At 47.6% G+C, this 12,967-nt stretch overlaps 1 protein-coding gene across 1 annotated transcript in view; it reads left to right on the plus strand.

The window, feature by feature from the left end:
- Window positions 1-12,967, plus strand: part of NUP205 (nucleoporin 205) — a 1,281,456-nt gene that overhangs the window by 1,126,038 nt on the left and 142,451 nt on the right. The window contains exon 35 of the mRNA XM_030216143.1: window positions 3,773-3,896. Coding sequence (XP_030072003.1) covers window positions 3,773-3,896 — 124 coding nt within the window. The remainder of the gene's footprint in view (window positions 1-3,772; window positions 3,897-12,967) is intronic.

Below are 12,967 nucleotides of genomic sequence, written 5' to 3' on the forward strand. Positions count from 1 at the left end.
TAAAATTCTACTGCTTTGTCACCCTCTTATCTACCATTTATCTCTCCCTGTCTCTTATCCACCCAGCTCCCCCTATTTCTTATCTTACCCACCCACCCTCTTCCTGTGAGACAGTCATTGGAATGCTTTGGTGTTTCACTTATATATACTGTTAATTATCAACATTTGCTTATTTCTGATCTGAAGAAGGGTCACCTTCAAAAGCTAATCAAAAAAACATATTAAATTAGTCCAATAAAAAGGTATCATCTTATTTTCTTTTCTATGTTTTATATCTGTTTTTTATTTTTAAAAGTGGACTAACACGGCTATCATTACTCGCTTATATGAGGAAGTTAGGTCTCTTCAGCTTGGAAAGAAGGCGGCTGAAGGGGGGATATTACAGGTCTCCAAAATCCTGAGTGTTTTAGAATAGGTAAAATTATAATTTAAAAAAGTACAAAGACTTGGGGACACAATAAAGTTACATGGTAGTACTTTTTAAATTAATAAGGGAACATATTTTCTCACTCGAGAAAATAGTTAAGGTCTGGAACTCATTGCCAGAGGATGTGGTTAGCATAGTTGAGTTTAAAAATGTGGACAAGTTCCTGGAGGAAAGGTCCATAGTCTGCTATTGAGATAGATATGGGGGAAGCCGCTGATTGCCCTGTGATTGGTAACAAGGAATCTTTATACTATTGGGGATTCTGCCAGTTACTTGTCACCTGGATTGGCCACTGTTGGAAACAGGATACTGGGCTAGATGGACCATTGATCTGACCTAGTATATCTGTTCTTATGGCCCTGCTAGTTGTGATTATGATCTGTTTATTTTTCCCCTTAAGAGGAGTAGCCTTGTAGTTAGTGCAGTGGACTTTGATCCTGGGGAGCTGAGTTCGATTCCCACTGCAGCTCCTTGTGACTCTGGGCAAGTCTCTTAACCCTCCATTGCCTCTGGTACAAAATAAGTACCTGAATATATGTGAACCGCTTTGAATGTAGTTGCAAAAACCTCAGAAAGGCGGTATATCAAGTCCCATTTCTTTCCCTTCCCTTTTTGTTTCAGCAACCTTGTAGCTAGAGTTTCCCAGATGGTACTACTACTACTACTATTTAGCATTTCTATAGCGCTACAAGGCGTATGCAGCGCTGTACAAACATAGAAGACAGACAGTCCCTGCTCAAAGAGCTTACAATCTAATAGACAAAAAAAAAATAAAGTAAGCAAATCAAATGAATTAATGTGAACGGGAAGGAAGAGAGGAGGGTAGGTGGAGGCGAGTGGTTACAAGTGGTTACGAGTCAAAAGCAATGTTAAAGAGGTGGGCTTTCAGTCTAGATTTAAAGGTGGCCAAGGATGGGGCAAGACATAGGGGCTCAGGAAGTTTATTCCAGGCGTAGGGTGCAGCGAGACAGAAGGCGCGAAGTCTGGAGTTGGCAGTAGTGGAGAAGGGAACAGATAAGAAGGATTTATCCATGGAGTGGAGTGCACGGGAAGGGGTGTAGGGAAGGACGAGTGTGGAGAGATACTGGGGAGCAGCAGAGTGAGTACATTTATAGGTTAGTAGAAGAAGTTTGAACAGGATGCGAAAACGAATAGGGAGCCAGTGAAGGGTCTTGAGGAGAGGGGTAGTATGAGTAAAGCAACCCTGGCAGAAGACGAGACGGGCAGCAGAGTTTTGAACCGACTGGAGAGGGGAGAGGTGACTAAGTGGGAGGCCAGCAAGAAGCAGATTGCAGTAGTCTAAACGAGAGGTGACAAGGGTGTGGATGAGGGTTTTGGTAGAGTGCTCGGAAAGAAAGGGTCGGATTTTACGGATGTTGTAAAGAAAGAAACGACAGGTCTTGGCAATCTGCTGGATATGAACAGAGAAGGAGAGAGAAGAGTCAAAGATGACCCCAAGGTTTCGAGCTGAGGAGACAGGGAGAATGAGAGAGCCATCATTAGAAATAGAAAACAGGGGGAGTGGGGAGGTGGGTTTGGGGGGGAAAATGAGAAGCTCGGTTTTGGTCATATTTAATTTCAGGTGGCGTTGAGACATCCAGACAGCAATGTCAGACAAGCACGCTGAAACTTTGGTTTGGATGCAAGGTGAGGTATCAGGGGTAGAAAGGTAGATTTGGGAGTCATCAGCTTAGAGATGGTAGGAAAAGCCGTGGGATGAGATTAATGAACCAAGGGAAGAAGTGTAGATAGAAAAGAGGAGGGGACCAAGAACAGAACCCTGAGGTACGCCGACAGGCAGAGGGATAGAAGTAGAAGAGGATCCACCAGAGTGAACACTAAAGGTGCGGAGGGAGAGGTAGGAAGAGAACCAGGAAAGGACAGAGCCCTGGAATCCAAGTGAGGACAGGGTATCGAGAAGTATGCTGTGATCGACAGTGTCAAAAGCAGCGGAAAGATCAACAAGAATGAGGATGGAATATTGACCTCTGGATTTAGCCAGTAATAGGTCATTGGAGACTTTAGTAAGCGCAGTTTCGGTTGAGTGGAGAGGGCGAAAACCAGATTGTAGTGGGTCAAGAATAGCATGTGAGGAGAGAAACTCAAGGCAGCGGCGGTGAACAGCACGCTCAAGTAATTTGGAGAGAAAAGGAAGGAGGGAGATGGGTCGGTAATTAGAGGGACAAGTAGGGTCGAGTGAAGGCTTCTTAAGGAGAGGTGTGACCACAGCATGTTTAAAGGCAGCAGGGACAGTCGCAGTGGAAAGTGAGAGGTTGAGAATGTGACTGATAAAAGGAATAAGAGCGGGTACAGGAACGTAGGTAGCGGATATTAGAAGTCAGCCAAGGTTGGGGTTTTGTACGCCTTACAGGGCGGGTCATCAAAGGTGCAAGAGTGTCTAAGGCAGAGGATAGAGTATTGTTGTAAGAAGAAACAGCCTCGTTGACAGACGTGGATGGTGCCACAGTAGAGAGGAGGTTTGAAACATGGGAGGATAGAGATGAAGGGTCAATATCGTGAAGATTCCTAGATAAATTAGATAAGATAGGGCGGGACTGGGAGGGAGGAGATTTAAGTGTGAAAGTTATAAGATGGTGATCAGAGGAGGGAAGGTCAGAGGCAAGGAAACTAGAGGGTGAACAGTTGGAGGAGATGATGAGATCAAGACAGTGACCATTTTGATGAGTGGGGGAGGTGGAGCATAGTTGGAGATTAAAGGAGGACGTTAAAGCGAGTAACTTGGAAATATAAGAGTTGGAAGGATCATTAGCAGGAATATTAAAGTCACCAAGGATGAGAGAGGGTAGAAGATAAGTCCTGCTTGTTCTCAGAGAAAGTGAAGTTATTCACCCATAGCAAGTGTTCTCTGAGGACATTAGGACATATATTCTCACATCCCTGCCTTCTTCCCCTAGTTGTTGTATCCTGACAGTAAGTATATTAGACTGTCCTGGTCCCATTTGGGAGCCAGTAAGGCATGCGCATGGACAATCCCGGAGGCTTTGAAAAAGATCACTGGGGAGCCTGTCTGCTGAGGGCTCCATTGGATGATGTTGCCCAGATGTGAGAATATATGTATCGCTGTCGGGAAAACATCTGCTGCAGGTGAGTAACTTTACTTTATCTATAGATTAATAAATATCATTTCTTGGGTAATTTTCTCCTATTGTAATCATTTTTGTAATAACCATGGTGTAATCAAGCAGATACTTTTTCAATTTTTATTTTACTATTTTTTAAATTTGTTTTCATTTAAATTTAAAATGGGCTTTTGTTATGTTTATTAGGGTAAGAAACCACAGGTATTTTTGCATTAATTATATGACTCTGCTTCCTTCCTTTAAGATCTGTTCCAATGTGATGGAGTACTGCCAAGCTTTGATGTTACAAAGTGTTCCCAATTCCCAGAATATATGTCTTTTCACACCCAGCCTTTCAGAGATGAACACCAGAGAGGGATCAAGGCAAGGTATTGTGATAACAACAAGTGAGAGTAATACACATTGTATTTATCATTTATTGAAGCTTGATATACTGCCAAATCATGAACAGGTCAGGACTGGATTTTGAGCATTGCTATTTTTATGAAAGGAAGAGACTGCTAACAATGACAAAACGTCAGTACAAACTATATTCTTCAAAATACCAACTTTCCCCTCTTAGCTGTTTCATTTCTGTATCATCTTTCTGTTTAAAGCATATATTTTTATACTCTGTTGAAATAAAAGTATAGACATTTCTATTGTGACCACATCTCCTGATTTTCATATTTTTATGAGTGCTATATAGTTTTTCATACTGTATATATAATTTAGATGCTTCACTGTGAGGCTTGCAAGGGATTTTCTTAAAGCCAAACATAGTGGCTCCCTGATTTTGTTAGAGTTATAATAGTAACTAAGGAATAGCAATTTCAAATACATTAAGCTCTTATATTGCTTGTGCATATATGCTGAGCTGTGATAAAACTAAATGAGCTAGATGCCATAAAAAAGGTTTACCTTGGAAAAAGACCTTTGTTCTAAAAAGTTAGCCGGATCACTCGCTTGAGCGTCTTGGCATTGAAACTGAAGAAACAGCTGATATGGGAAACAAACCTTTTGTACTGGAGAAAAAAGGGGGGAAAACGCGGGAAAGGCAGTTGAAATACCTAATTGGTGACGTGTGTGAGGATGATTGGAGGACCGACAGATGGTGAATGACAGTTCCACTCTAAAAAGTATACTGTACAGACGGAAGAAACTGCCTGATGGGTAACGTGTGCTGTAGAAGAAAGCTAAACTAAAAAATAGATTCAATCCAAAAAGATCAATGGGATAAAAAGATGAATGTTGAAAAACGCATATTAAAAGGGGCATGTACAGTGGGGGAAATAAGTATTTGATCCCTTGCTGATTTTGTAAGTTTGCCCACTGACAAAGACATGAGCAGCCCATAATTGAAGGGTAGGTTATTGGTAACAGTGAGAGATAGCACATCACAAATTAAATCCGGAAAATCACATTGTGGAAAGTATATGAATTTATTTGCATTCTGCAGAGGGAATAAGTATTTGATCCCTCTGGCAAACAAGACCTACTACTTGGTGGCAAAACCCTTGTTGGCAAGCACAGCGGTCAGACGTCTTCTGTAGTTGATGATGAGGTTTGCACACATGTCAGGAGGAATTTTGGTCCACTCCTCTTTGCAGATCATCTCTAAATCATTAAGAGTTCTGGACTGTCGCTTGGCAACTCGCAGCTTCAGCTCCCTCCATAAGTTTTCAATGGGATTAAGGTCTGGTGACTGGCTAGGCCACTCCATGACCCTAATGTGCTTCTTCCTGAGCCACTCCTTTGTTGCCTTGGCTGTATGTTTTGGGTCATTGTCATGCTGGAAGACCCAGCCACGACCCATTTTTAAGGCCCTGGCGGAGGGAAGGAGGTTGTCACTCAGAATTGTACGGTACATGGCCCCATCCATTCTCCCATTGATGCGGTGAAGTAGTCCTGTGCCCTTAGCAGAGAAACACCCCCAAAACATAACATTTCCACCTCCATGCTTGACAGTGGGGACGGTGTTCTTTGGGTCATAGGCAGCATTTCTCTTCCTCCAAACACGGCGAGTTGAGTTCATGCCAAAGAGCTCAATTTTGTCTCATCTGACCACAGCACCTTCTCCCAATCACTCTCGGCATCATCCAGGTGTTCACTGGCAAACTTCAGACGGGCCATCACATGTGCCTTCCGGAGCAGGGGGACCTTGCGGGCACTGCAGGATTGCAATCCGTTATGTCGTAATGTGTTACCAATGGTTTTCGTGGTGACAGTGGTCCCAGCTGCCTTGAGATCATTGACAAGTTCCCCCCTTGTAGTTGTAGGCTGATTTCTAACCTTCCTCATGATCAAGGATACCCCACGAGGTGAGATTTTGCGTGGAGCCCCAGATCTTTGTCGATTGACAGTCATTTTGTACTTCTTCCATTTTCTTACTATGGCACCAACAGTTGTCTCCTTCTCGCCCAGCGTCTTACTGATGGTTTTGTAGCCCATTCCAGCCTTGTGCAGGTGTATGATCTTGTCCCTGACATCCTTAGACAGCTCCTTGCTCTTGGCCATTTTGTAGAGGTTAGAGTCTGACTGATTCACTGAGTCTGTGGACAGGTGTCTTTCATACAGGTGACCATTGCCGACAGCTGTCTGTCATGCAGGTAACGAGTTGATTTGGAGCATCTACCTGGTCTGTAGGGGCCAGATCTCTTAGTGGTTGGTGGGGGATCAAATACTTATTTCCCTCTGCAGAATGCAAATAAATTCATATACTTTCCACAATGTGATTTTCCGGATTTAATTTGTGATGTGCTATCTCTCACTGTTACCAATAACCTACCCTTCAATTATGGGCTGCTCATGTCTTTGTCAGTGGGCAAACTTACAAAATCAGCAAGGGATCAAATACTTATTTCCCCCACTGTATAATAAATGTAAAGCATATTTACAAATATGACGTCACCGAATACTAGAACCAGCAGATGAAACAAAGCCCCCAGAGCTAGTGCTATATGTGACACGTAATAATTGTAATGAAAAGATAAATGAAATGAAAATTAAAATCCAAAAAAAGGAGATTAGAGAAGCGTATTTTCTTATGTGACGTCACTAAGTCCTAATAGCGGCAGACGTAACTTGCGCAGGATACAAACAATTGATGAAAACTCAAACTTCTGGCGAAAAATACACACTGCAGGTGAAAATATAATTTAACAAGAGACAAAGCATACGTAGTGCAGTTAATCGCTACGTGTAGATGAATAATTGATGACGTACGAAAAAATGATGTATAAATGAAATGAATGATTGGGACTGAAATAAAATGAATGAATGGGACTGAAAAAATTAATAATGTACCAAAAAACGATGTATAAATGAATGAATGGATGGGACTAAAATAAAATATTTAGGATGCATAATGTGTCTCAGTAAAATGACAAAATGATGTAAAAAAAAGTAATAAGAGCAGATATGAAAACACATATACACATATACATAAATGTGTAAATATATAATGGTAAACCGAAAAGACATATTTTTAATGGACCCATTTTTCCAAATGTTTATGAGAAAAATTAAATATTAAAAAAACAATTTGCAGCCCATGATTAGAAAATAAAAACACACAAAAACATCATTCTAAATGATTAAAAACCATGGTGTGTAATGGTAATGATCCTATAGGACAGTTTTAAAAGTATGTATTAATGCATTATATGCGGAATCTGTATAAAAGAAATGATATACCTTAAAAAAATGTTACTAAAAATTCAATGGAGTCATGGAATGAGTCAACTGTACAGGCACATGACATGTAGTATGCAGAATCCAATCATTAAAAGTAAAAAAATTTTATCAAATGTATTTGAAGGTATATAGTGATAATAATAATATGTTAAATCCTGTCGTATAGAAAATAATATGTTAAATCCTGTCGTATAGAAAATAATATAACCAAACTTCCATATCATCATGCTGATCAATCCATAGACTGGTGGGTTGTGTCCATCTACCAGCAGGTGGAGATAGAGAGCAATCCTTTTGCCTCCCTATATGTGGTCATGTGCTGCCGGAAACTCATCAGTATGTTCTCTATCTCAGCAGGTGGTGGTCACACACAGCAGCAGCTCTGGCTAGGCCTCCAAGCCTAATTTTTAGGTTTTGTTGAGTGCCTGGGATTGAGGGCTCTTCTTGAGCAAGTGCAAACCTGGTGGCGCCAGGTCCCTCCTTTTCTCCCCCCTCCCGCTGGCTCCGTTAAAAAAAAAAAAAAAAAATTTGGACGTCCTTAAGGGCGTTTATTTCGACGTTTATTTAAACGTTTATTGCAGCTACTCACTGGGACACCAGGTCGTTACAGCTCGGAGCGAGAAGCAGGTAATTTTTACCTTTTTATAGCGGGCAGGGGGTTCCCCGATTGATCTCCGCGTGGTCTATGGCGTCGGAGGGCGAGGGCGCAAAGGATCGCTCCCCGGACCGCGTGTGCGCTTCTAGCGGGGATGCGGGGGTTTTAAAGTCTGATTCGCCCTTGTTTGGTGTCAGTTTGGAGGCCGGTCAATGTCCCGGGTCTTCCTCCGGCGCGGCGGTTTTTTCCCGCCATAAACGCCCATCCCCCGCTGCTCGCCTCCGCCATCTTGGCCGGCCACTCTGCTCGGACGGCTTCTTGGGCCGCCCTTGAGCTGGGAGACGTTCATGCCATGGGCCGCCCTTGATTTGGGCGACGGCAAAAAAGCGGCTAAAATTAAGCGCCGTTCTTCCCGCGCGGCTCCTTCGCGGAGTGTCGCGCCGGACGCCATCTTGGATGCGCAGCATGTTGCTCCCCCGCTCTTGCGAGCACCGGTTGAGGGTGCGTCTAGGGCTGTGGCCCAGGCTGCTGAAATACACAGTCTGGGGGGGTTTCTCCCCCGAGTTTATTTTGCTGCTGCATCAGGCCTTCCTTATGCAAAACGCTGCCCCTTCTCCCTTGTCCGATAACGGGGTGGAGGCCCCCGGAAGTAAACGCCCTCGGGTGGATTCCCAGGCCTTAGAGGACGCTGTTTCCTCTGATGTAGATGAGGGCAGCGTATCTGAGTTCTCCCAACGGTCCTTTGGGGATTCCTTGGAGGAGACGGATTCCCGCTCGGATGGAGCGGATGACCCCTCTGCAGCGCGGATCTTTCGCTCAGAGGATTTGCCCAACCTGTTACTGCAGACCATGAGCATTTTGAAGATTTCCTCGCCAGAGGACGTCTCTCCCTCAGCCCCTGTTGGCTCTGCCATTATGCTGGGGACGAAGCGCCCGCCTAGAACCTTCCACGTGCATGATGCCATGCACACCTTAATTTCGGCTCAATGGGATGTCCCGGAAGCGAGCCTCAAAGTGGCTAGGGCTATGTCCCGCCTCTATCCTTTGCCTGAAAGTGAACATGAGGCCTTTATTTGGCCTACCGTGGATTCTTTAATCACTGCGGTGACTAAGAAAACGGCGTTGCCGGTGGAAGGTGGCACGGCACTAAAGGACGCCCAAGACAGAAGATTGGAAGCGGCTTTAAGGTCGTCCTTCGAGGCGGCTGCCTTAAGTTTGCAGGCCTCAGTTTGCGGCTCCTATGTGGCCAGGGCGTGCCTGACGATGGTGCAGCGGGCTTCCCCCTCGGATCCTTCCTTAAGGGCTGACTGGCCGGCCCTGGAATCGGGCTTGGCTTATTTGGCAGACTTACTGTATGATGTCTTGAGAGCCTCGGCTAAAGGCATGGCTCAGACAGTCTCTGCGCGGCGCTGGCTTTGGCTGAAACATTGGTCTGCGGACCACGCCTCTAAGTCCCGCCTGGCTAAGTTGCCTTTTAAAGGCAAGCTGCTCTTTGGGGTCGAGCTGGACAAAATCGTGACCGATCTCGGCACGTCTAAGGGCAAGAGGTTACCAGAGGTCAGGGCTCGGGCCAGTGCTCACCCCGGTATCTCCAGAGGACGGTTTCAGGAAGCCCGTCGGTACCGCCCGGGCAAGTCGGGCTCCTCTGCCCCCTCTTCCTTCAAAAGGAACTTCTCCCCCAAGCAGCATTCCTTTCGCAGAGACCGCCGTCCCGGAGGTACGCCCTCCGGTCCTCCCCCAGGGTCTCGTACCCAATGACGGGGTCCTGGTCCATGGCCCAGTGCAGATTGGAGGACGCCTGTCCTCGTTTCTGGCGAGTGGACCAGAGTAACTTCAGACGCTTGGGTGCTGGAAGTCATCAGAGACGGCTACAAGTTAGAGTTCTGCCGACCCTTAAGAGACGGGTTTGTACTCTATCCCTGCAAGTCTCCGGTCAAAGCTGTGGCAGTGCAGCAGACCTTGGACAACCTGATACGCCTGGGTGCGGTCGTTCCGGTGCCAGAAAATCAGATTGGCAAGGGACGTTACTCCATTTACTTTGTGGTACCAAAGAAAGGAGGTTTTGTCCGGCCTATCCTCGACCTCAAAGGGGTCAATCGGGCCTTGAAAGTGCGGCACTTTCGCATGGAGACTCGCCGCTCTGTTATAGCGGCAGTGAAGGCAGGAGAGTTCTTGGCTTCCTTGGACATCAAGGAAGCGTACCTGCATATTCCCATCTGGCCTCCTCATCAACGCTTTCTGCGTTTTGCAGTCCTGGGCCGACACTTCCAGTTGAGAGCCCTCCCTTTCGGGTTGGCTACTGCTCCGCGGACCTTCTCCAAAGTAATGGTGGTCATCGCGGCCTTCCTGCGAAAGGAAGGAGTACAAGTCCATCCTTATCTGGACGACTGGTTGATCCGAGCCCCCTCTTATGCAGAGTGCGGCAAAGCTGTGGACCGGGGTGGTTGCTCTTTTGAGCTCCCTGGGGTGGATCATCAACTAGGAGAAGAGCCAGCTGCGCCCGACTCAGTCCCTGGAGTATCTGGGAGTTCGATTTGACACCCAAGTGGGCAGAGTGTTCCTGCCAGACAATCGGATTGTCAAGCTTCAGGCTCAGGTGGACCAGTTCCTAGTAGCCTCTCCTCTTCGGGCTTGGGACTATGTGCAGCTGTTGGGCTCTATGACGGCCACGATGGAAGTAGTGCCCTGGGCCAGGGCTCATATGAGACCACTACAACACTCTCTGCTGCAGCGCTGGACTCCGATGTCGGAGGATTATGCTGTGCGCCTTCCCTTGGACCCAGCAGTGCGCAAGGCGCTGAGCTGGTGGATGCAGACAGACAAGTTGTCTGCAGGAATGCCTCTGGTGACCCCGGAGTGGATTGTCGTCACGACGGACGCCTCTTTGTCGGGCTGGGGAGCCCACTGCTTGGGAAGGACAGCACAGGGGCTCTGGTCTCCTGCAGAGGCAAAGTGGTCTATCAACCTCCTGGAACTCAGAGCCATTCGGTTGGCGCTTTTGGAGTTCATCCCGGTACTGGCGTTGAAGCCAGTACGGGTCCTGTCGGACAATGCCACGGCTGTGGCCTATGTCAACCGCCAGGGAGGTACCAAGAGCGCCCCTCTAGCCAAGGAGGCCATGAATCTATGCCAGTGGGCGGAAGCGAACCTGGAACAGCTGTCAGCGGCCCACATTGCCGGAGTCATGAATGTCAAGGCGGACTTTCTCAGTCGCCATACCTTGGAGCCCGGAGAGTGGCAGCTATCTGCTCAGGCGTTCTTGGACATCACGAAGCGCTGGGGCCAGCCGAGCCTAGATCTGATGGCGTCATCGGCCAGTTGCCAAGTGCCGCGCTTTTTCAGCAGAGGACGGGACCCTCGATCCCTGGGAGTAGATGCTCTTCTCCAACAGTGGCCGACACAAGAGCTTCTCTATGTGTTCCCGCCCTGGCCCATGTTGGGCAGGGTGCTAGACCGGGTGGCAAAGCATCCGGGCCGGATAATCCTGGTGGGTCCGGACTGGCCCAGACGTCCCTGGTATGCGGACTTGATCAGGCTCTCAGTCGACGATCCTCTGCGGCTGCCAGTGGAGCAGGGCCTGTTACATCAGGGTCCCGTGGTGATGGAGGATCCCTCCCCCTTTGGTCTTATGGCCTGGCTATTTAGCGGCAGCGTCTGAGAAAGAAGGGCTTCTCAGACAAGGTCATCGCCACTATGCTGAGAGCGAGGAAGCGCTCTACTTCTACTGCTTACGCCAGGGTTTGGCGTACCTTTGCAGCGTGGTGTGAAGCAGGCTCACTTTCTCCCTTCATTGCTCCAATTTCTTCAGTGTTGGCGTTCCTGCAAGAAGGTCTGGAGAAAGGCCTGTCGCTCAGTTCCCTTAAAGTCCAGGTAGCGGCTCTGGCTTGCTTCAGGGGCCGCCTGAAGGGTGCTTCCCTGGCTTCGCAGCCAGATGTGGTGCGCTTTCTCAAGGGAGTTAATCACCTGCGCCCTCCTCTGCACTCAGTGGTGCCTGCGTGGAATCTCAACCTGGTGCTAATAGCCTTGCAGAGACCGCCTTTTGAACCCTTGTCGAGGGCATCTCTGAAAGACCTGACGTTGAAAGCAGTCTTTTTGGTGGCTATCACTTCAGCCAGAAGAGTTTCCGAGCTCCAGGCGCTCTCATGTCGAGAGCCTTTTCTGCAGTTCACTGAGGCAGGAGTGACTATTCGCACAGTGCCTTCCTTCCTGCCCAAGATTGTTTCTCGCTTCCATGTGAATCAGCAGCTCTGTCTCCCTTCCTTTCGTAGGGAGGACTACCCAGAGGAATACTCTGCTCTCAAATATCTGGATGTGAGACGAGTCATCATCAGATACTTGGAAGTGACCAATGATTTCCGGAAATCGGATCATCTGTTTGTCCTGTTTGCAGGTCCTCGTAAGGGTCTGCAGGCTGCTAAGCCTACAGTGGCAAGATGGGTCAAGGAAGCCATTGCAGCGGCTTATGTGGCCGCGGGGAAGGTGCCGCCTATCCAGCTGAAGGCTCACTTCACTAGAGCTCAGGCGGGCCTCGATGGCAGAGGCCGGGTCCGTCTCCTTGGAAGAGATTTGCAAGGCGGCAACTTGGGCATCGGCCCATACCTTCTCCAGGCATTACCGCTTGGCTGTGGCTGCTCGGATGGAGGCCCGGTTTGGAGCTTCAGTGTTGCGGTCAGGGATTTCAATGTCCCGCCCTGGGTGAGTACTGCTTCGGTACATCCCACCAGTCTATGGATTGATCAGCATGATGATATGGAAGGTAAAATTATGTATCATACCTGATAATTTTCTTTCCATTAATCATAGCTGATCAATCCATAGTCCCTCCCAGATATCTGTATTGTTTATATTCTGATTGCATTTCAGGTTCAAGTTTAGTCTTCAGTTCCTGTTCAGGAGGACTTTGTGTTCAAGTTTTTCAATGAATTCTTCAAGAGTTGAGACGAATTTGTGTTACAGTGAGCTGCTGCATTCCTCTCCCCTCCGTTTTACGGGGCTGGATTGAGACTTAAATTCTGCCGGCGCTCCCTCCCGCTTCGTGCGGCAGTAGGGCAGCTTTGTACCCCTCCCGCTTCGGCGGTGTTAGGGTCAGTCAGCTCCTCCCGTGGTTGCAGGATAAGCCAGATCCCCCCGCATCGGCGGGTGTGGTGTCCCTCCCCCGCTCCGCGGGGA

The sequence above is a fragment of the Microcaecilia unicolor genome, chromosome 10 (genome assembly GCF_901765095.1).
Source record: "Microcaecilia unicolor chromosome 10, aMicUni1.1, whole genome shotgun sequence".
Lineage (NCBI taxonomy): Eukaryota > Metazoa > Chordata > Amphibia > Gymnophiona > Siphonopidae > Microcaecilia > Microcaecilia unicolor.